We start from the raw sequence: 21,240 nt of genomic DNA, 5'->3' as shown, positions 1-21,240 counted from the left end.
CATTTACATAAAGAAGGGCTGGATGGCGAGGATTGTTCAATTTTGAATTATACCTTTTTATTTCTTCCAATGACGTTGAAATGTCACTCTTTCAATGTGTGGCGCTGGGGGGTGCGGACTAATTCTCCATCCTCCACCCACCCACACTCTGACCACTGTGGCTGCAGGGATTGCTGTTGGTAACGGTGCAGGCCTGAACTCTATTCCTAATGAATATAGAATGCATAAAGAGAGAGTATAAAGATGATATGGATTCACATTTCTATCAACTTTCTCCAATAGACAAATTATTGGAATACACAATTAATTTCAATTCATTAGTTAGTTTAACTCTTAAGGGCAAAAAATATGAAGGATAAATGAATAAAAAAAATTCAACATGTAAAATGAAAACATTTATTCTGATCCTCGATTTGAACCCCGGTTTGGAGAGTTAAAACGTCTCCGTCCTCTTTCTCCTCTTCCTCATGCTTACATTCAGCTGAATGATTCCAATTAGGTTTTAACCAAAACATCCTGCAAGAGAATTGTGTCTTTTTGTGTCCATTTTCCACCAAAACTTCACTCAATTTCTTGAGAAACATCTTTCAAATGGGTCATAATTACTGTGCTTGCTGCTTTTCTACATACACCTCGCATTCAACGTTGAGAAATTCAATTTTCCCCTCGACATGTTTAATTCAGCGAAATAAATCTGTGTCTGACAGAAAGCGCGATGAACCTTTCTCCATCCGTCGAGAACAAAGCAGCTGAACACATCTGAATTCAAGGTGTAATTCCTGCTCCTTTCAATGGTCCTCAGAAGCCTCTGAAGCCTTTTCTTATAACACAAACGCACACACATCCGCTGCAATAATGAGGTAAATTATGTGATCAATCCAGCACGAGCACGAAACGGTTGCTAGCGCGGGCAATGTGGTTTGACCGAGTGTACGGTCGAGGTGACTGATGGAGTGGACGGTTGAGTCAGTGTGTGTGTGTGTGTGTGTGTGTGTGTGTGTGTGTGTGTGAGTGTGTGTGTGTGTGTGTGTGTGTGTGTGTGTGTGTGTGTGTGTGTGTGTGTGTGTGTGTGTGTGTGTGTGTGTGTGTGTGTGTGTGTGTGTGTGTGTGTGTGTGTGTGTCTGTATGTCTCTGTGTGTGTCTGTATGTCTCTGTGTGTGTGTGTGTGTTTTTTGTGTGTGTGTTCATCAGATTGTATGGGCAGAGAGCCAAGCGGTGTCTGATATGGACAGAGATGTAGAGTGTATGTTTTCATTTCATGAAGGCCGTTTGTTATGAATGTGTAGTGCTGAGGACAGAATCAATTATCAATGGTCTCCAAGCAAGCAGTTTTTTCCATCCCTTCATGTTTTCTTTTTCTTCGCTGAATCAGTGACCCTCTGTCACCCTCTTCCGTGGCCGCATTTACTTTGCAAAGTACACCTTTGATACGGTTGTGTGGTTCAGAAGCAAAATAATTAATTTCCCTCAACATCAAGCAAAGAGATTTTCCTCACTGATGATCATGTGTGTTCACCTCCGTTCATTGGTTAAGTCCCGTAGCAACGCATTTAGGCTCTGAAGTGAATCAAAGGAGGGGGATATACTCAAATGTTTCATAAGAATGTTGATGACAATCTTATGATGACAATTATGAATGTTATTTCTGAACAGTCACACAAACTTAGCGTTGCCACATTTGATTAAAATGTGTAAACAAACAATGGCATTTCAACGTACCAGAGACCTGCACACCCCCTCAGCTGTCAATCATGTTACTCTAAAAGGTCATTGACACCAACCCCCCCCCCCCCCCCCCCCCCCCCCCCCCCGCCCCTCACCGTCAACTAGTCAGTTTCGTCATCTTTACATCGCTAACAGGACAGGGTTCACAGAGAGAAGCAGCTGTTATATGTAAGGATGCATGTAAGGAGACAGTAGAAAGAAGGTTTGGAGATAGGGGACTTGTAGAGCTTACTGTACAGGTAAATAGGACCGGTAGCTCGGTAGATGTGTCGGTACAGATCAAGAAATTCTGGAAAGGAGGTTGCCTCACACATTAAACGATCTAGATTCAACCCCCTGTGTGTTCAACCCACCTATAGGCTTAAGCTGTAGGCTTAACCTGAAGGCTCAAACTTTAGGCTCAACCCACCTGTAGGCTGAACCTGTAGGCTGAGCCTTTAGACTTCACCTGTAGGCATTACCTGTAGGCTTAACCCACTTGTAGGCTCAACCAGTAGGCTTAACCTGTAGGCCTAACCCACCTGTAGCCTCAACCTGTAGGCTGAACCCACCCGTAGCCTTAACCTGTAGGCTGAACCTGTTGACTGAACCCACCTGTAGCCTTAACCTGTAGGCGTAACCTGTAGGCTTAACCCACCTGTAGGCTCAACCTGTAGGCTGAACCTCACTGTATCCTGGATCACTATTCCTAGCCCATAGCCGTTCCTTAATGACGTGCAGTGTATTCTATGTCAGGCGCTCTGGCCAACAGCGTCTCTGATAGTTAGCAGGTAGGCATGCTCTACACTGAGGTGCTGGCATCGGCCAGTGAGCTCGGCCCCAGGCTCATATAGCTCTGTGTTCGTTTGCCCGCGTGGAGGGACAGCTTGTCATCCTGCCACTTCAAACGCCCACTGTTTGCCACCAATTGTTGTGAAGACCAGAGCTATGGTCTGTGAATCATGTGCTCGCTTGACAACACCGCAGAGCTTGGGGAAGTCATGGGCGTGGGTAACCCTTCAACTGCCAGGGGCTGGCTGATTGTCAAGCCCACCTGTGTGTGTGTGTGTGTGTGTGTGTGTGTGTGTGTGTGTGTGTGTGTGTGTGTGTGTGTGTGTGTGTGTGTGTGTGTGCGTGCGTGCGTGCGTCTGTGTGTGTGTGTGTGTGTGTGTGTGTGTGTGTGTGTGTGTGTGTGTGTGTGTGTATGTGTGTGTGTGTGTGTGTGTGTGTGTGTGTGTGTGTGTGTGTGTGTGTGTCTGACTACGATAAGCAGCCCTTGGCCAAGCATTTATAAATGAGAAGCTGGATGAGGTGGAGGCCGGGTGTGTGAAGGACTCCTTAAGGAGGAGAGGAGCTAAGAAGGCTAGCCACAGCTAAGCCCTGTTCCGTGGGTTGGCAGCCAAACTGTTGCATGCCTCACTCAATCAGTGATTCCCCCATCCGAAGGAGATACCCCAGTCCGGGGAGAACCTTTCTACTTTTTCCTCCCCTCCCCCGTGGTTCTGTTTGGACCTGGTTTACATAAAGATTCCATGCATGGGTTTAAACCGCAGCTGTATTGGGATTGTGGTGTGGGGTGTGTACATTAAAAAAAGATTTGTAAAAAAAAAAATGTATGCAGGAGAAACCAAGGAAATGGCATTTATGGTAGTTATCACATCAGAGCGACTTCAACCGAAAGCAAAGCACTGTTCTGTGTATTTGATGCAGACTGGAGTGCAAATGGCCCTGCTCTGAGTTCAGTCATCCGTGTTCGCCGTAGTGCCGACCTAGCAGTCAGCAGTCAGGGGGTTGCACTCTAAACACATGAAGCCCCCTCTTGAACCCTGGGAGAGCGAGGCGAGAGAAGGCTGGTAATAACAACCGCAGTACTAGCATTAAGACTGACCCGGTCCCCTCCTCCTGGGACACAGCGACACCACGACCCCTGTGGTGAAGGACGACACAACGGCCCTCACTACGGCCACTGCTGCAGAAGGTAAGTGGCTGACCGGAGCATAGAAGAGCACTTTGGGTTGAACCGAGCCGAGACGAGGGTCAACAGGGGTGAGGGAACACCGGGTCCCAGAGCAAATCATTTTTATGAATGTTGTAAATCACATCGCCCGGCGGATGTGTTTTGATTCGGTGTCAAGCGGCGACTTTTATGATTGCGCAAGAAGTGGCGATTGAATGTTTCATCTGTTTTACTCCTTTTTGGATTTTATTTCATTGTATTTCTCTATTTGTATTTGTTTATACGATGTGTGCATTGAAGAAATTGTGTTTGTGTGTGATTCTGTGTGTGAGAGATTCCCTCTACATTATGAAGACTGACATCCCAGATGCTGTGGGAAATACCGATTAGTAGCAGACGCTATACCCAGCAATCTCATTACATTTTCTATTTTTAATTAAACCCTAATGATGTCTTTAGCATGCATGAATGCAATTCATTTGTAAACAAACCGCAGTCAAAAAATGTAAAGGCTGACTGGAATGGCAGAGGAATAGGGCGGCCCTAATGTGTGGCATCAATTATTCTACCAATTTCACAGGGATTTAACCAATCTTGCAGAAAATCTAAATTAAGAATATTAAAGAATCTTGCACAATATTTTAAATAAAAAATATCAAAGAATCTTGCAGAAAGTCGTGTTGCATTACATTTATTTTGCTGACACATTTATCCAAAACAACTTAGAATAATATAACCAAGAAATTGCAAGAATCGTGCCTGTCAAAATCAATATCAAATAAGCAAACTGCCTAAAGTATGTTGTTAGAAACAAGGGATATAGAAATGTTTTTCTTTTTTTTCATTAATTATATTTGCATTGAAATACAACTGCAAATATACAAAACAAAACCCCTGGAAATATGCAAAATAGGATCACAGAAAACGTGCATTGGAGACAAGAGGGTAAAAATACTGCATACATTTCTAGAAATATTACATAGTATAGTGTACATATTATGCACAACTATAGTTTACATTTTGTATTAATTGAATAGTATCTAAAGTAAAGTAATATTCATCCCATAATAAGTCTTCCTCCAGGGCAGCCACCAGGTGTATCGGTGTAGCTGAAGCAGGCCAATATGGTCTCATATGAAGTATTAGAGAAGATATGAGTTAATGAGGATGGAGGAGTGTATTCTCTCCCCTGACCTGTCTGCCTATCTCCAGGGCAAGGTGCAACCTTCTCCGCCCTCCACCACCTCTACATCCAGAGAAGGTCCTTCCCACGCCACCAACGGTTCTCGTTTGGCTGGAAACTTATTTGGATTTACTTTGTACCGCAGTCAAAATTCAGCTTAATATTGCTCTCTGTAAAGCAATACAGGTCCAGTGTGGTTGGGGAATGGTTGTGGACAGTAAAAATGGCAAACCGCTAGATTGAGGCTAATTTGTCTAATGTAAATGAGCAGTTGTGGAATGTATATCGTTCGATTGAAGCTCGAACAAAGTGTCTTCATGACAAGGGACCGATCAATGGAGCTGAGGGCGAAACACATGATTGTGGTACTGTTAGCATGCAGCTGAGCTTCACATTATTTATTAATTTCCTTTTCATCATGAAAATGAATTCATTAAATTATGTGTTTTTAAAAATAAATATAGAATGCAGCGCTGGGCAGTAATAGAGAGGGGATTGAAACGCCTAATTTGTGTTTTGAGGATTTTGATCAATGGTCACAAAAGATTAAAGGCGTGGTTAGCTATTAGCATGCTAACTACTGGATGAACGAACACATGGAGCCATTCATTCATATGTTGTGAACAAAAGTCGATTTTAATATGGTTTGCCCATGTAAGGTGTTGATGTCTACCGGTCTCTGCCTGTCTCTACCTGTCTCAACCTGTCTCTACCTGGCTCTACCTGTCTCTACCTGTCTCTACCCATCTCTACCCGTCTCTACCTGTCTATACCTGTCTCTCCCTGTCTCTGCCTGTCTTAACCTGTCTCTTAGCACTAACTCACTGGAGCGAGAGCCCAACCTTGAGCTGATGAAATGGTAAAGTGAGAATTACATTGCAAGGAGTTCATGTCTGCATAATTGGCCCACATAATGCAGAATTGGCGGTTAGCCCACTTATTTTGCCTTTGTCTATTACAAGGATTTCTCAAGGCCTATTTGAATAATTTTCCTTTCATTCCTAGATGCAAACCTCAAATAATCAAAGGCCATGTGTAAGCCAAGGCAAGTGTTGTCTTCTTTTAATTAACTTTTTCCAAGTTTTCACCATTTTGGTTCTCTAACATAGAGTCCAAGGTCCATGGTTAATGTTCTTTAACATTACAAAAGCCCTGTTTCTGCAAAATAAAAATCCACCTTTAGTTAAAGTGAGCGCAGTTGAGTGCAGCCTATGCCGCCATTCACATACATTTTTCTCCCACTTAATTGCCGTGGTTATAAAGCGTCTTTAGAAAGCAGTTACAGAGCTTTAAAAATGGGGGTTCATGAGTGCAAAATTATCCCATAGGGCTGATTTTAAAAGGTGCATTCGGAAGTTTGGCACAGTCCCCACACAGGTCCCTTCGCTGGAGTATAAGATCCTGTTGTGCCTCATGCACCATTACCTCACTATCATGCAGAGCCGGCCCTGGGCATAGGCAGTATAGGCAAATGCTAGGGGCGCCGTCATCCGCGGGGGGCACCGAAAACGGGGGAGAAAAAAAAAAATATATATATATATACACTACTTTTTTTTTTACCAGTGCCATTACTACTATTATTTCGAAATATTATTTAAGCCCACAGCAACATAAAGTAATAGCAAAGAATATTAAATAATGGAGAAGCCTTTTTTCTGGGTGCCTGCCTGGCTCGTTGCTCTGTACCTGCCCTCTTTGAGGGGGGCGGGGTCAAGAGGCCAGCTGCCTGAATCTGACCGGACCGTGACCCCGAGACGAAGAAAAAGATTAATGACACTGCATCGGAATTAAGTCCAAAAGACTGAAGCCATCCGGCGCCCAAGGAAGGAAAAGAAGGAAAGAAGAGGAAGAAAAACGTGAAAAGGTAAAGGTACAGTAACGTCAATGTGATGAAGTGCATGAAATTAATATTTTGATGCATTGTAGTTACCGTTGTTGGAGCAGAGTGTTAGCTTGCTAGCTTACTTCGGACTAACATTGTTTAATAATCAATAAATAGCTGAGTCGATGTGTGTTAATGTTACACCTTAAATTCATCAGGGACGTTTGGAAACTTAACGTTAGGCCTGTTCACACCTAACTTAACGTTAGGTGTTATTTTACAGGTGTCTTTCCTGCTTGTATGTCAGTTAAAATGCTTTTAGTTGTCCATCCACTCTGTAATAGGGTGGTTGTAAGCATTTGGTTTTATGTGTCACAGTTTATGTTTGTTAAAGTTTACATCAGTGTTAAAGTGCAGTTAAAGTGTATTACTGTTAATATTTCATACCTTAGCTTTCACATATCATTCATAGGCTATATATACAGTACATATATATTCATTTCACTGCACTTTACTGGTTTTTGCACTGTGGTTAGACTGAATTGCATTGCAATGACAATAAACTTGAATGAATCTCATCACATTTTCCTTATTAGTCTCATGTATAGCACACCAAGCATCTGTTATTTTATTAAAATGTAACATGCAGTCGTCACATATACTTCTCTTCTCTCTTCAGATGCACTTTTAAAATATTTCAGTGCCACTCCCAGTGACACAGCATCAGGTTCTGCTGTCCCGTCTACCTCTGCACAGCCCAAATACATTATTGTATTTTTTTTATACTTCAGTTGAGTGCTTGTTTAATCTCTGGTTAGAACCAAACTAGATAAACCATACTACATTTAATTGTATTTACAATAATTTGAATCTGAACTCTATCTATTATTTTGCTTATGAATGCCTGTAGTAAACATCATGCATTTCTTTGCAGTATTTTGGTCATACCTTATTGAGTGATTCATTGTCACTTGTTTTGCAAGACTTTTTTTTTACTGCAAAGTGTTTAATTATTAAAGGTTCTAACGTCTGCAGTATTTTGTGCATACCACATTGTATTTATGATTCATTGCTTGTTACTTGGTTTTTAATTTGTTTTGTGTGTTTAATTTTCTATCTAAAATCAAAGAGTCTCAAAGACAAAGATTTGTAGCTTCTCTGAGTTTATGAACATTGGTAGTCGAATTTACTGTGAGATCCAAAGGGGTAGGGGGCACCAGCAAAATGCCTAGGGCGCCAAATTGGTCAGGGCCGGCCCTGCTATCATGAATCCATAATATTAAACCACGATCGGATTTACTGCGCTGGTATTGACGACGGAAAACAAAGGTGAGGAATGCTATAATCTCTAGTGTATACGGCCACGAGAAACTCACCAGTAACTAACGCCGGTGCCTCGTGGATGACAGGTAGGCCTTTTGTCGTCATATTTCATATTTCCGAAGGATAAAAAATGAAGATCATTGATATACAGCCAGTGTCTCCCTCCCGTCCTGTCAGCTAGACAACACACATGGAGCCTGCAGCTGTCCTCTGATCTATGGCGCTGTGGGCTGGTTCCCCCGCAGGCCTCACAGCATGGGGTCGACCGAGCAGGATCGAGGACATTGGAGAGGCGCTGCAGAGGAAATCACAGAGAAACACGCCTCCTGAGACTTCAGTGTTTCCCCAGGTTTGCATGCCTAAGTTTATAGGCTAACCTTTTTTATTAAAAAATGTGATTCTGTGAAATGTGAAAAATGTGAAAATGTGAAGGTGGTGTGGGATTCAACATGAACATGCACAAACGTCCACTACAAGGCTGATTCTTTGATGTGTTTTGAAAATCTGTTTGAGGTTCGGCTCTCTGAGAACAAAGCCAAAGGAAACCACTGAGTGTAGAATCCTTAAACTTGACTTTAGTCCCGTTCTATGTAGGCTATTAACATTGTTTGCAAACATTAACTCCTTTACATACTACATTCAACATTCTCCTAAGGATTTAATGCACCGTTACAGAATTTATCCCAAGGAGAAAATAACGTAGATATAATATTAATGATATAGGTTATTCATATAACACCTCTTAAACATTAGAACACAGGTCAGAGTGCTGTACAATACAATGCACAACGAAGAAAAGGGAACAGCAGTTTAGAAATTAAACATATTACATCAAAACAATAAAATCTGAGATACCAGCATAGATAAAATTCTAATTAAAAGCTATTCATTTGTCTTATAAAATGCTAATCCAAAACTTAATTGAAGAGAAAGGTTTTTAACTGGTGCTTAAAGACATTGACTGAGGTTGCTTCCCTGATTTCTTGAGGTTACCTTTTCCACCGTTTAGAGGCCTAATTAATAAATGCAGCATCACATTTATTTTTAATGGTATCCTCCAATTAGCCAGCAGGAGAGAGCCTGAGTGCTCTAGAGGGCGTATGGTTGTCAGCCAGTCAGAAAGGTAGAATGGCCACAGCCCATTTAGTGCTTTAAACATGAGACGAAGGACTTTGAAGTCAATTATAAACGATACAGGGAGCCAGTGCAGAGCAGTTAAGACTGGAGTGATGTGCTTTCTCCTCTTCATTTTTTTCAGAAGCCTAGCAGAAGAATTCTGAATTAGATACAGCCTCTCTGGCTTGTTAGGTAGGCCAGTAAAGAGTGCTTTGTAGCAGTCAGGTTTACTCAAAATAAAAGCACTGACTTAATCAGTTGGGGTTTGATTCCCAAGGCTGTTTAAATGCATATCCCTTTGGTTTTTGTGGTCAAATTAGAGGATTTCAGTATCAATAGCAAAGCTATGGCAGTTGACAGTGCTCTGAAAATATCGCCAAACCGTAGCTTGTACAGTGAGAATAGTAAAGGACCAAGATAACTTCCTAAGGATCAGAGGTTCTCGTTATCAATCGTGTCAAATGCTACACTCAAATCCAAGAGAACAAGAACCCAGACTTTAGTAGCATCAGTGCCAGGTTTAAGATCGCTGACAATCTTTGTTGGAGAGGTTTCTGTGCTATGTAGACCTTAAACCTGATTGAAACTCTTCCAGAATCGTGTTCTCGTGAAGTTTCATTTGATTATATGCTAGTAACAATATAGCATCTTAATAATAAAAGGGGGATTGGATATTGTTTCCCAACAGTTAGAAATAAGCCTGACTCTGGAGATGTGTTGGTGGTTTGCAAGGGTAACATGAGATGTTTAAGAGGAGAGGGGGATGTGTGGGTTTTGGCATTAGTATTTCTGAGGGTAACCAGCAAAGACTACAACATTAAATTGTTGTAGTTGATTCATGTAAATTGGGACACACATTGGTATAAATATCATACTGTATGCAGTAGGAAGGAAATTTGACGATAAAGTGAGAGCAAAGAAGCGGTTGTGGCAGCACTGCTACACTGTAGAGTTGGGCCCCGTATCTGGGGGCCTCCGAGCAACCAATGAAATTAACATATTATGGACCTGACAATCAATTTGTAAGACTGATGTGTACAAAGCGTGTAACATTTTAAAAAGCCATTGGCCGCTGAGTTAGGTGCCAATGTTTGCTTTTTGATGCGCGCAATTCACTTGCCTCAGCCCCCGAAAGTACAGAGCCGGCCCTGTAGGTATAGGCCATCCGTGGTAGAGCGTTTAGCGGCTGGTCTTCAGTAGACCGGACCCTGGTTGGTTTCTTTGTGAGTCAATCACCTAAAAGAGGCCCTCATTCTTTGGGGTGGTGGGCGAAGCGGGGATATCGTGCTCGGCAAAGCTGAGATAATAACGTTAAAGGTTGCCATAGAGCATCGCCGGAGGGGCCAGCTGTCACTCACCAGTGAATGCCGGGTATTTAATGTTATTTTATTTAGTTTTTTTGAGGTTGGCTTGGAAGCCAGCGGGGAAATGAAAGTATAGCAGAAGCTGTCTGTCTGTCTGCAAGGGGACCAGCAAGCGATATTATATGGCAGCATGTTAGACGTTTGGTTTTTGTTCGACTCTGTGATCCCAGTCTCTCCAGAAAGCAGGCGTTGGAGTTTGTCTGATGTGAATCAGAAAATGAACGCAGCGCAGCTAAAGGTCTCCATCGGGCACCAGGTCCCGTATGAATCAGCGGTGGTTCTGGAAAAAGCAAGAATTTTGGAATGATGTGTTGCAGCCTTAAGTAAAGTGATAAAGACTACTGCACAATCATAGGTTCTGTGAGTGAATGTCAATTTGGGGGACTGTAATGCAAGATAGGGATAAAATGAACAATGAGAGTTAATTTGCTGAAATAAGATCCACGTTTTCCAACTTAATTGGAGAATAAAGCATAACTAGTTCTGAAAAGAGAGAGAAATCTAAGCTTGAAAAAAGTTCTGCACCAAAAGAAAAATGTGTGCGAGAGAAAATGTTACTTTAGGTTATGCATTAGGGGAAACCATTGTAGAATAATCTTGATCAAATGTTCATCTCTTTTTGATAATTAAATCCACAATGTTGTTTCTACTACTGTGAGTGTACAATATTGTTGACACCACCGCAGCTCTGATTGGTCCAACTGGCAGTGACAACAAATCGAGTGTGACAAAAATGCATGGTCTCCCCTAATGTCAGTTCTATATAGAGCTAGATGATGCACTCTCTATGTTCGAAAATGTGCATGATTAAGAAAGGGGAAATGAAGGGAAGATAAAAGCTTTTTATGCAAGACAAAATTTGTGAACAGTTACAGCAGCAAAATATATGTATTTCTCCTTCAGGCTATTTACCAATAAACTGGGATTAGAATCGAGAATACTCTTTTCACCATCACTCTTAGAGTTTAACATTTTCCAAATTCCATATTTTATTATATTTCATTGTTTAATATATTCAACAAAACTTTTTAGTCCCATTCTAAGAATCCTTTGAGATCTACACACAGATCTTCCACTGAATAGCATGCTTATGACGGGGAAGCATGGCTTCAAATTGGATGCATAAATGTACCGAATGCACAGGTATGAGGAGTACAATGTTGTGTTAGTTGTCTGACAAATTATATATGAGCATAATATATGATATAATGCAAGGGGTATCGTTTTATTCCAGTCTACATAATCAAAAATATGTTATAGGCCTATACGCTATATAAACACTATCTTTCTAATGCAAATACCTTAGAATGCAATCTATATTGTAAAGGCATTTGGTTCCTTGCGTTTATATCATACATATTTATGAATGACATTTGCATTGTTGCTTTGGGATGGGTGAATAATTTAAATGTTGCATTGTACAACGCTGAATCAATCCTTAAAACGTGACCGATCTGTGTTGCACATCATCTCTTTACGGTACCACTGTGGATCCTTACGAAAGGGGGCCTATTCTGTATTTCCTGAACGTGTTCAATGTTGTTAAACTGCACCATAGGTACAATTTGAGAGGTATTATTTGAGATATTTGTTTGAAATGATACAGATATCCGTTCGCTATTAGTCAGTTAAATGTTCTTTAATATCTATTTCGAGTTTACTTTTGCTGCCTTTGTTTGAGATTTTTTTTAATTCATACCGCTCACAACAAATTTCTGACTAATCAGGTGCGTGAATGCAAAACTACTCTATTAAGGGAGCAAAGGAGATAATGTTTTACAAAATCACTAGCCTAATCTCTTGAAAACTCCAACACGAATTGTGTTGGGAAGAGATGTGGAGGTTTATGATGATGAAAAGGTTCAAACTGTATCATTTGATGAGCATCATCGCAAATATGGCGCTGGGGCGTAGTAATGTTATTGAATCAGAAAGATTCGGCCGATCGGAAGGACAACACTTTTCAACACAATTAAAGCGCATCATAAACATATTTTTATTCAATGGAAAACTAATCTCTTTCTCTGGTTGACATAGGAAATACATTTCCACATATTTGATATGTTCTCGAGGGAAACATATGACAGAAGAGAACTGACAAAATTGTAATTGTAAATGTTGGTGGATGCTGGTAAAATGGTGAAGTCAAAGGCAAGGGTGACTGTGTTGGATTATGAAATGGCTGCAACCTGGAGCATAGACTTCACCTTTGGATTGTCTATCCTTTTCTACAATTTAGGTTAATGGCATTATGTTGGAATATAACCTAGATGCATATGAAACAAGAGATTAAATCGCCAAGGATTCTTGGAATGTTAAAAAATAAGACCATATGCACAAATTACCGATGAGAAGGATGTCATACAGTAAGTCCAGGGCTTGCAATACCATAGATTAAAATCAGACACATTCTGTGTGAGCACTGGATAATACACTGTTAAGGGAACAAGTGTGGGGGAACTCAGAAATTAATTATGCACCGTAAATCTATTGGCGTGCCGTGTATTGGTCACATAAAGTAGCAGACGTGTTAGCGGTCGCCTCCACACCTCCATTAGATGAACTCCATGGAAATGACAAGACAAATGTACTTATTGTAAGTCGCTTTGGATAAAAGCGTCTGCTAAATGCCCTAAATGTAAAAGTGAATGCAATGAAAACGGCTTTGCATCATATAATAGACTATAGTGAGAAATATGTGAACATCCTTTGTACACTTATTATATGGTGCATTGTGGTTATCAAGAAGAGTATGGTATAGTGAACACTAGCATTTCAGACAGCACAACAAAATATTGAGCTACAGGTGGACCAATACGCGTTTAGCAAAGGACTCCATGGCATAAATTAATGGCTTCTCCCACCAAAATGTATTTGGATTGAAAATGAAATGTGAGCAGCACCTGCCTTGAAGACCATGCCATGACTTGTAATGAAGCATGATCACACAAACGAACCAATTGTCAACTATGTACAACAAACAATTTTTTTAAAGGATGGCATCATTCATATCTTGGCATGTCATGACCTATTTGTGCTTAGCCAGGGGCAGTGGTTCTCAAACCTCTCATACCAAGTCCCACCATTATGACCGATGTTATAAAGTCACAAAATACAGGAGCGTTGGCCTGCGTCCCTATTCAGCTACACAGAGCTCACTCAGGAGACACATTTATTCCTCCAACTTATTTTAAACCCCATTTAATGACCTCATGTTTAATTTATTTCCATTAATGCTAGTATTTCGATATTGTTCTTTAATAAATGTGATACACTTTTGGAGGTACCACTAAATTACGCACGCGTACCAGTTTGAGAACCAATGGCCGAGGGCAAACAGCCAGCTGGGGGGCAACATTTTTATAAAAAACAAAGCCTTGTCTTCCTATAAAGGTTAGAACAAGGTCAAAAGGTCAGTAGATTTGCAAGTGAACCAATGATAAATGGAAAACTGACAAACATTAATGACCAAGAACAGACCAAATTAAATGGATTCCAACACAAATCGCTGGTTATTATTTTGACCCGGGAAGATTCAAAGATTCCAAACTCTACGAATGGACAGAAATCGAAATGACAGAAATATTTTTCTTACCCCATTTTATTGATCTTTTCACTCATTTATATATATTTATATAAAGAAAAACGAAATAGTAAAAAGCTAATTCAAGTGAAATCAAAATGTATCAAATGTCACAATAAAATGTCAATTTTATTTTCCAACCCCATCAAAGCAGCCGTATCTACCCCAATAAAAAACAAACATCTGGAAGGTACTTATTTACACGGAAACACACAAGCTACCTTCTGTACAGTGCATCAAATGCTTACGGCAGTGCCCGTTCGTCACACACACACACACACACACACACACACACACACACACACACACACACACACACACACACACACACACACACACATTACAAAAGCGAATGAAATACGTAAAAAAAATAGATTTTTGGGAAATTTAAAGGTTTGTAGGGGGCCCCTCGGGGCGTTTCAGTCCCGACTCCGCCCCTCGGGGCGTTTGAGTCCCGACTCTGCCCCTCGGGGCGTTTCAGTCCCGACTCCGTCCCTCGGGGCGTTTCAGTCCCGACTCCGCCCCCGGGTCACATGAAGTCGTTTAGTTCGAGGTCCAAGGCCGCGGCCATCTCGTCCGCTTCTGAGCTGCTGCCCTCCTCTTCCTCGTCGTCTTCGTTATCGGCGTCCTGGTCGACGGGTTGGTCTTCCTGTTTGGAGGGCGAGCTGCTGGCCCCGCCCTGCTCATCCTTACTGTCCTCCTCATCCTCACCCCGCTCCTCCTCCTGGGCCTCGTCCAGCTTGCGCTTGTGACCCCTGGTAGAGTGAGACAGAGAGAGAGTTAGACAGAGAGAGAGTGAGACAGAGAGAGAGTGAGACAGAGGAGAGTGAGACAGAGAGAGTGAGACAGAGAGAGTGAGACAGAGCAAGAGCGAGACAGAGAGAGAGCGATACGGAGGAGAGCGATACGGAGGAGAGCGAGACGGAGGAGAGTGAGACGGAGGAGAGTGAGACGGAGGAGAGTGAGGCAGAGAGAGAGTGAGACAGAGCAGAGTGAGACAGAGAGCAAGTGAGAGAGACAGAAAGCGAGTGAGACAGAGAGTGAGACAGAGAGAGAGATGAGAGCAGAAAGAGGGGAGGCAGACAGATTTAGAAACGCAGCTCTCTTAGGCTTTTATCTTTTGTGTATTGTTGTCTTCTCAATTATTTGTTGTCTTGCAGACTTAAATTATTTGGGAGAAAGCGTACAGTATTATGCAAGCAGTCTTATGGAAAAAAAAAAAGAATAATCCGCCTTCCATTTTTCATGGTGGAGTTTTAAACTCGACACTACCACTCGAGTTATATAATAGATATAATTCTTCAAGAGGTATTGAGGAGGAGCTGGGGTGACGGTTTCTTCCCAGCGATCATTCAAGACCCTTTCCTCTAAAAACGGCCACGGCCTTCACTAAACTCTGAGCCAGTGAGCGTTGCGGGACGTGCGTGTGCGCAGACAAGGTCTCAAACCATTAATCTTGAAAGAGACGGCCCACGAAAAACAAACAGATCAGCTGCTAAACCCTGAACAAGGGACTCGCGTCGAGTGACAAAAGCAAAGGGAAGAAATGACAAGAAGGAAATTCATTCGTCAAGCACCCCGCCGCCGCGGTCTAACCAGAGCTCTGAAGCAGACAAGTGCCTTCCATATCCGCCACCAGCCCTTGTACTCTCCCCGCCCTGAAGAGATGGGTGAGGGGGCTCAGAGCGCTGGAGACGGGAGGCCACCAGATAGCAGAGCTCTGGTGAGATCAGGAGGGCAGAGCTGGGTAAATAAAGCCCATGGCTGCCAGATGAGAAGGTGGAGAGGTGTGCACATGTACCCGCCAATTTCACGGCATGGACATTATTCCGGAGGGAAGACCACCGGAGTGAAAGCATGACATTTCACTCCTGTGTGCTTGTGAGTATGATTGATGCCTGGAGAGCTTCACATGTCTTTCCATACCAATAAATCAACCGTTGTTTTTTCACAAGTAGATGTCGCATCTACTTGAGTTGAGTAGATGCGGCGGTGTGTGGCTCAGGAGGTAGCGCGGGTTGACTGGTAACCGTAAGGTTGCTAGTTCGATCCCCGGCTCCTCCTTGCCTAATGTCGAGGTGTCCCTGAGCAAGACGCCTCACCATAACTGCCTTGCTTGGCTGACACAGAAGGCCTGTGGATGAATGGGTGAATATTAGGCAATATTGCAAGCGCTTTGAGTTTCCATTGGTTAGAAAGGCGCTAGATAAAGGCAGTCCTTTTACCATGAGGCGCAAGACAAACAAACACCAGGGGTTTAATAAATGGACAATGGCTGCAAATAAGGGACAAGTTGCTTCATTGCTCATATTGTACCATGGCACAGACCATAGACCTGGCTGGGACCCCCTCAGCGCACGTCTCGTTAGCACCATGCTAATGAGTCAGATAGGGGCTGGGGTGGTGGCGCGTTACCATCGCCAGTGTGAGAAGGAGTGACACCGAGGCCACACACTGCTCTCAATAGACCTGCGTGTACACACAATCCTTCCGGTCTCTCGTGTTTGCTCACACATCGACACACACACACACTTAAAGGTTAGATGTCAGTTAAGATTGCATCCCCCCCCCCCCCCCCCCCCAGTGTGATTGTGTGCTGCAGCATGGACCGACCTCCCTGGTTTCCCACCCCGTGCACCAAACAGCCAGGAGTGTAACGGTACACTGAAGTCACGGTTCGGTTCATACCTCGGTTCAGACATCACGGTTTGGTACAGGTACAATGAAGGGAAAAGAAAAAGCTGAAGGCGATTCTTTTTTCATTGTGCACGTCTCAGGTTGTACCACCCATTGTTATACATTCTCCCCTGAGCTAGCTACGACAGCCTGAACTGTGTAATCCAAGATGTAAGCAGTAAACAATAAGTACCCCACATCATCTCCAGATTCCAAATAGGCCAACTTTGAGGCAAGTCCCCCCTTCGACAAACCCAAGATTAAAGCGCTTGGTACAATATGCCGTACCGAGACAAGGGTGGTCTCAGGTCTTTGGCGGAGGGGGAGAGGATGAGCACCAGCGTCTTCTGAAAACCGTGGGCAGGTTTAAGCTCAGCAGAGGGCAAGCTGCGACCGGAGTCATTTGCACCTTGCTCGAAGAAGGTGGATCAAAGTAGGCGGTGATCCTCGCGTGAAGTGTGGATGTGGGATGAAAACGAGGAGCTTGGGAGGATTGAGGGGTGGCGCTGAACACCGTCTACACAGCGCAGATGGACAGAACGACAATCGTGGGCACAAAGGGCTACAAAACTAACAAGTGACGCAGGGGAGTGAGTTCGCTCTGTGGGGAGGGTGAAGTTAGCAGAACTTTAAGGAGCACAAACATGTCTTTATTTAGAAAGGTACCCCCACCCCCCCAATTAAATACACGCTGAGAGACCAACCCCCACCAGCCCGCTCCTTTATTTAAATGTCCTCATTACCGGCCTGGAGCCCAGAGCAGCGGGCCCTAATGAACATGAGCCTCCCCAGCCCACTGGGCCACCAGAACGGCCCTGATCCCCAACAACATTACACCTGTACTGTGCTAGTAAGCAGGTCATTAGAGACCTTAATGAATAGGCAAGTGACATGCAGGCACATGACCTACAGCCTCTCTTGACTCCTGGGGCTGGGGCTTTTAAAGAAAACGACAAAAGGAATTAGTACTGAGTTAATTGAATCCGGACAAAATCTGTAATCATTTATTCTAGAAGACGTAATCTGCGTGTGTTATTATTAAGGTAAGTAATTAATACAGATTTAATTAACAGATTTTATTCAAAGATGTCTGAGGGCCTTGCTGAATAAACCTGTGTAAATTAACCAACAAGGTGAAAAAGTACACTAGGTTGGCAGATTCCTGGTGACATTAAGTATAGAGTAATACCTTTAATTATGGGACATTAAACACAGTGACCGGCGACCGCACAACATATATCAAAAGCAACAAGACCAATGACTTGTCACGTCTTTTCCGATGTCAGTAAAGTAGCCTTCCAGGCAAGTGGAAACACAGTTGTAACTGGAAAGGAGGCATTTGCAAGGTGCAGAAATCATCCAGTCAAAGGGACCACAAATCTATCAAGAATTTCTTCCTTCACTCATTATCATAAGCACTAAAAGCAGCAGAACCACAGACCCAAACGCCTCTGTCAAAAGGCCTTGTTCCAAGGATGTCGGGAAATAAATCTAATGGAGGCTAATCCATTCTGAGCAAAACGGGGGAATGTTAATGTGATGTGGCTTAACCCGATAGCCTGCCTCCGTAAAGCACCAGCTTAGTAGCGCAGCACAACAGAAATTATCAGCATTTGTAATTGACTGCAATGAGAACATGTATCCTACCGGCATGGCTTCCTAATTCCATTAGCGTGATGTGATTGTGAGGAGTCAGCTAGCGGGATTGAGTTAGGGCTGCCACGGAGCGTGGGGCCGTAAACAAATAGCCTTGAGCCGGCACCCTTTTCCTCTTTTGTTGTCTTCATCATTGCTAATTTGGGTCATTAAAACTCTAATATGGCTTAGCAAGATAGTCAGGGTACGAGCACAGAAGGAGCTTCAGGACATTATTGAAACTTCTAGTCGAAGCATCACACATGTATATTGCTATGGGTAGGCCCCTGTCTCTGATTGAACAAGCTGTATTCCTACCTGGGATTTGAATGACGTGCGAGTCTAGCAGAAAAACAACCGTTCCGTCAGGGAGAACAAAAATACTTTAAAACATGACTCAGCGGTGTCTGGAGCACGGCAATAAGCAAGGGGCCGAACCGAACGGATGTGTGGGGGGGAAATAAATTGCCAAAGCTAGCCATGTGTGCAGCTAGGGAGCAGGAGAGCAAGCGCGGTGGGGATAGGACACACACCACGTCTCCTAGAGGAGAGGACTGCAGAGCACACCAGGGGCCAAGGGTCCGTGTGAGGGGTGGGATCCATCTGAGTATCAGATCTACTCTCTGAAGAATCGGGCAGGCAGTTTATAGAACGCAACAAGGTCATCTTAGTTCACTGGCACCAAGACTTTCATTCCATTTGATTTAATTCATTAAAAAAAAACTAGTGGCCACTTAAGCAGCATCGTCTGACCCACCGACTCCAGTGGCTATTGTTATACAATAGCCACTGGAGTGGCTATTGTATAACGATAATTTGCGATCTTTTTTGGTTCGCAAATTATCAGATGAAATATGTCAAAAGGCAGTACCACGGAGGAGCGAATAGAGTGGACCCATTTAATTCTAATTTAATTAATTCCATGTGCCGATTCAGAGTATTCACATGTCAAACAATGAATCAGACCCGTTTATCGTGGATGCATCAACACAGATTAAACCTCCACCACGTTCACATCTCTGATCGCTGCTTGGCAGTGCAGTGAAATGGTCCCCTGTCCTCCCAGAATCCTACAGTTTCCGTCCGTCATCGTGTTGGCGCGGCCGTGCAGGCTCGGGCTCGCAGGAGGACAGAATGGGGGAAGGAGTGTTCGGGGAGGGGGAGGTTGTGGGCCAATTTAGGGAGGATATGACAGTGTTGCCGAGTTGGGTCAGAGAGGAACCAATAATCCCCTGGGCGTTTGTTATGAAGTACACACAGGGGGGCGGAGGGGAAGCCCAGCGGGGGGTCTTAAACCAGTGCCTGCATAATAAGCCTAATTTTGTTTAGTTTCTTGACATTTTCAAAAATCTTTGGCAAGTTATCTTTTCTACTAAAGAAGACCAAAGTTTACTAGTTATAGTCACTTTTCGCTATTATAATTGCGCCAGTTTTCTTTATTTTTACGTGTTGTACAAGAGGAAGCATGTACATTCTGTACATGCTTCCTCTTGGTCAGATCCTTCGTCACCATGGACTCCGGTTCCATTGTTACGCCGATGACACACAGCTTTACCTCCCCTCCAAAACCATCAGTCCTTCCACCCTCTCAACCCTCTCCAACTGTTTGACTGACATCAAGACCTGGATGCAAAACAGCTTTCTCAAACTCAACTCCAACAAATCCGAAATCCTCATCATTGGTCCTGACACCCTCACTCACTCCACTCTGAACTTCACCCTTAACATTGACGGCTCCACCATCACCCCCTCCACCAAAATCCGTAACCTTGGAGTTATCCTGGACCCCACTCTCTCCTTCCTCCCCCATGTTAACCATATTACCAAAAGTGCCTTTTTCCACCTCCGAAACATCGCCCGCCTCCGCCCCAACCTGTCAACTACCGCTGCTGCGACACTCATCCACGCTTTCATTTCATCCAGGCTTGACTACTGCAATGGTCTTCTCTACGGCACCACCAACAAAGTCCTCAAAAAACGTCAATATGTCCAGAACTCAGCTGCACGCCTCCTCACTGGTACCCGCTCCAGAGAACACATCACACCTGTCCTCCGTGAACTCCATTGGCTTCCAATTAAACACAGAATCAACAACAAAATCTTACTCATCACCTACAAGGCCCTCAACAGCCTAGCCCCCCCCTACCTTGCCGACCTCCTCCATCACCACGCCCCCTCCCGATTCCTCAGGTCCAATTCTGCCAACCTGCTAGAAGTTCCACGGACTGAGCGACGGACTTGGGGTGATCGGGCCTTCTCAGTTGCTGCCCCCACCCTTTGGAATTCACTCCCCTCCCACATCAAAGTCTCTCCAACCCTCTCTTCTTTCAAATCTGCCCTCAAAACATACCTTTTCACACTAGCCTTCCCCACCTAACTCCCACCTTATTCTTCATGTTTAACCTCTGTTTTTCTTTTATTCCTAGTCTGTCTTACATAGTTTTGATAGGCCAATATGTAAAGCGTCTTAGAGTACCAGATTAAGCGCTATATAAATTTCATTTATTATTATTAAAACAATAAAATTAAGTTTTTGAGGAGACACAAGCTGGGCGAGCGAGGAGGAAAGGAACTCCTGCCGAGACCCAGCAGGAGTTTCTTTCTTTCTTTGCTCATTTCCCTTCATCACGCTGCAGACCGTAGCTCCGAGCGGGATGGAGGGAAATGAGGAGCAGTATGTCAGCGTGAGCTGAGATTACCGTCACATGTCCATTAACCACCTCCACCACATCCTGCCTACAAAGATCCTTTCCCTCTTCTCTGGCAGCACAGGGGCTTTGACTCTGAGTGGGCTCCTTTAAGGGCTTTCTTAACCTGCGCTTTGCTCAAAAAGATTCCACCATTTGCCAAACAACTGAGACCAGGATGTTTTCAAGC

General features: G+C 43.5%; 1 protein-coding gene across 2 annotated transcripts in view; it reads right to left on the bottom strand.

The window, feature by feature from the left end:
• Nucleotides 1-12,441: 12,441 nt before the first annotated feature.
• The window catches only part of ctdp1 (CTD (carboxy-terminal domain, RNA polymerase II, polypeptide A) phosphatase, subunit 1), a 56,092-nt gene continuing 47,293 nt past the window's right edge, over nucleotides 12,442-21,240 (bottom strand). For both annotated transcript variants that reach the window (XM_030347651.1, XM_030347650.1), the window contains one exon: nucleotides 12,442-14,807. In XM_030347651.1, the coding sequence (XP_030203511.1) occupies nucleotides 14,760-14,807 (48 nt within the window). In that variant the 3' untranslated portion in view covers nucleotides 12,442-14,759. The remainder of the gene's footprint in view (nucleotides 14,808-21,240) is intronic.

Source organism: Gadus morhua, chromosome 22 (genome assembly GCF_902167405.1).
Source record: "Gadus morhua chromosome 22, gadMor3.0, whole genome shotgun sequence".
Taxonomy (NCBI): Eukaryota; Metazoa; Chordata; class Actinopteri; order Gadiformes; family Gadidae; genus Gadus; species Gadus morhua.
Note: the sequence above shows the minus strand (reverse complement) of the source record. Positions and strands in the feature narration are given on the sequence as shown.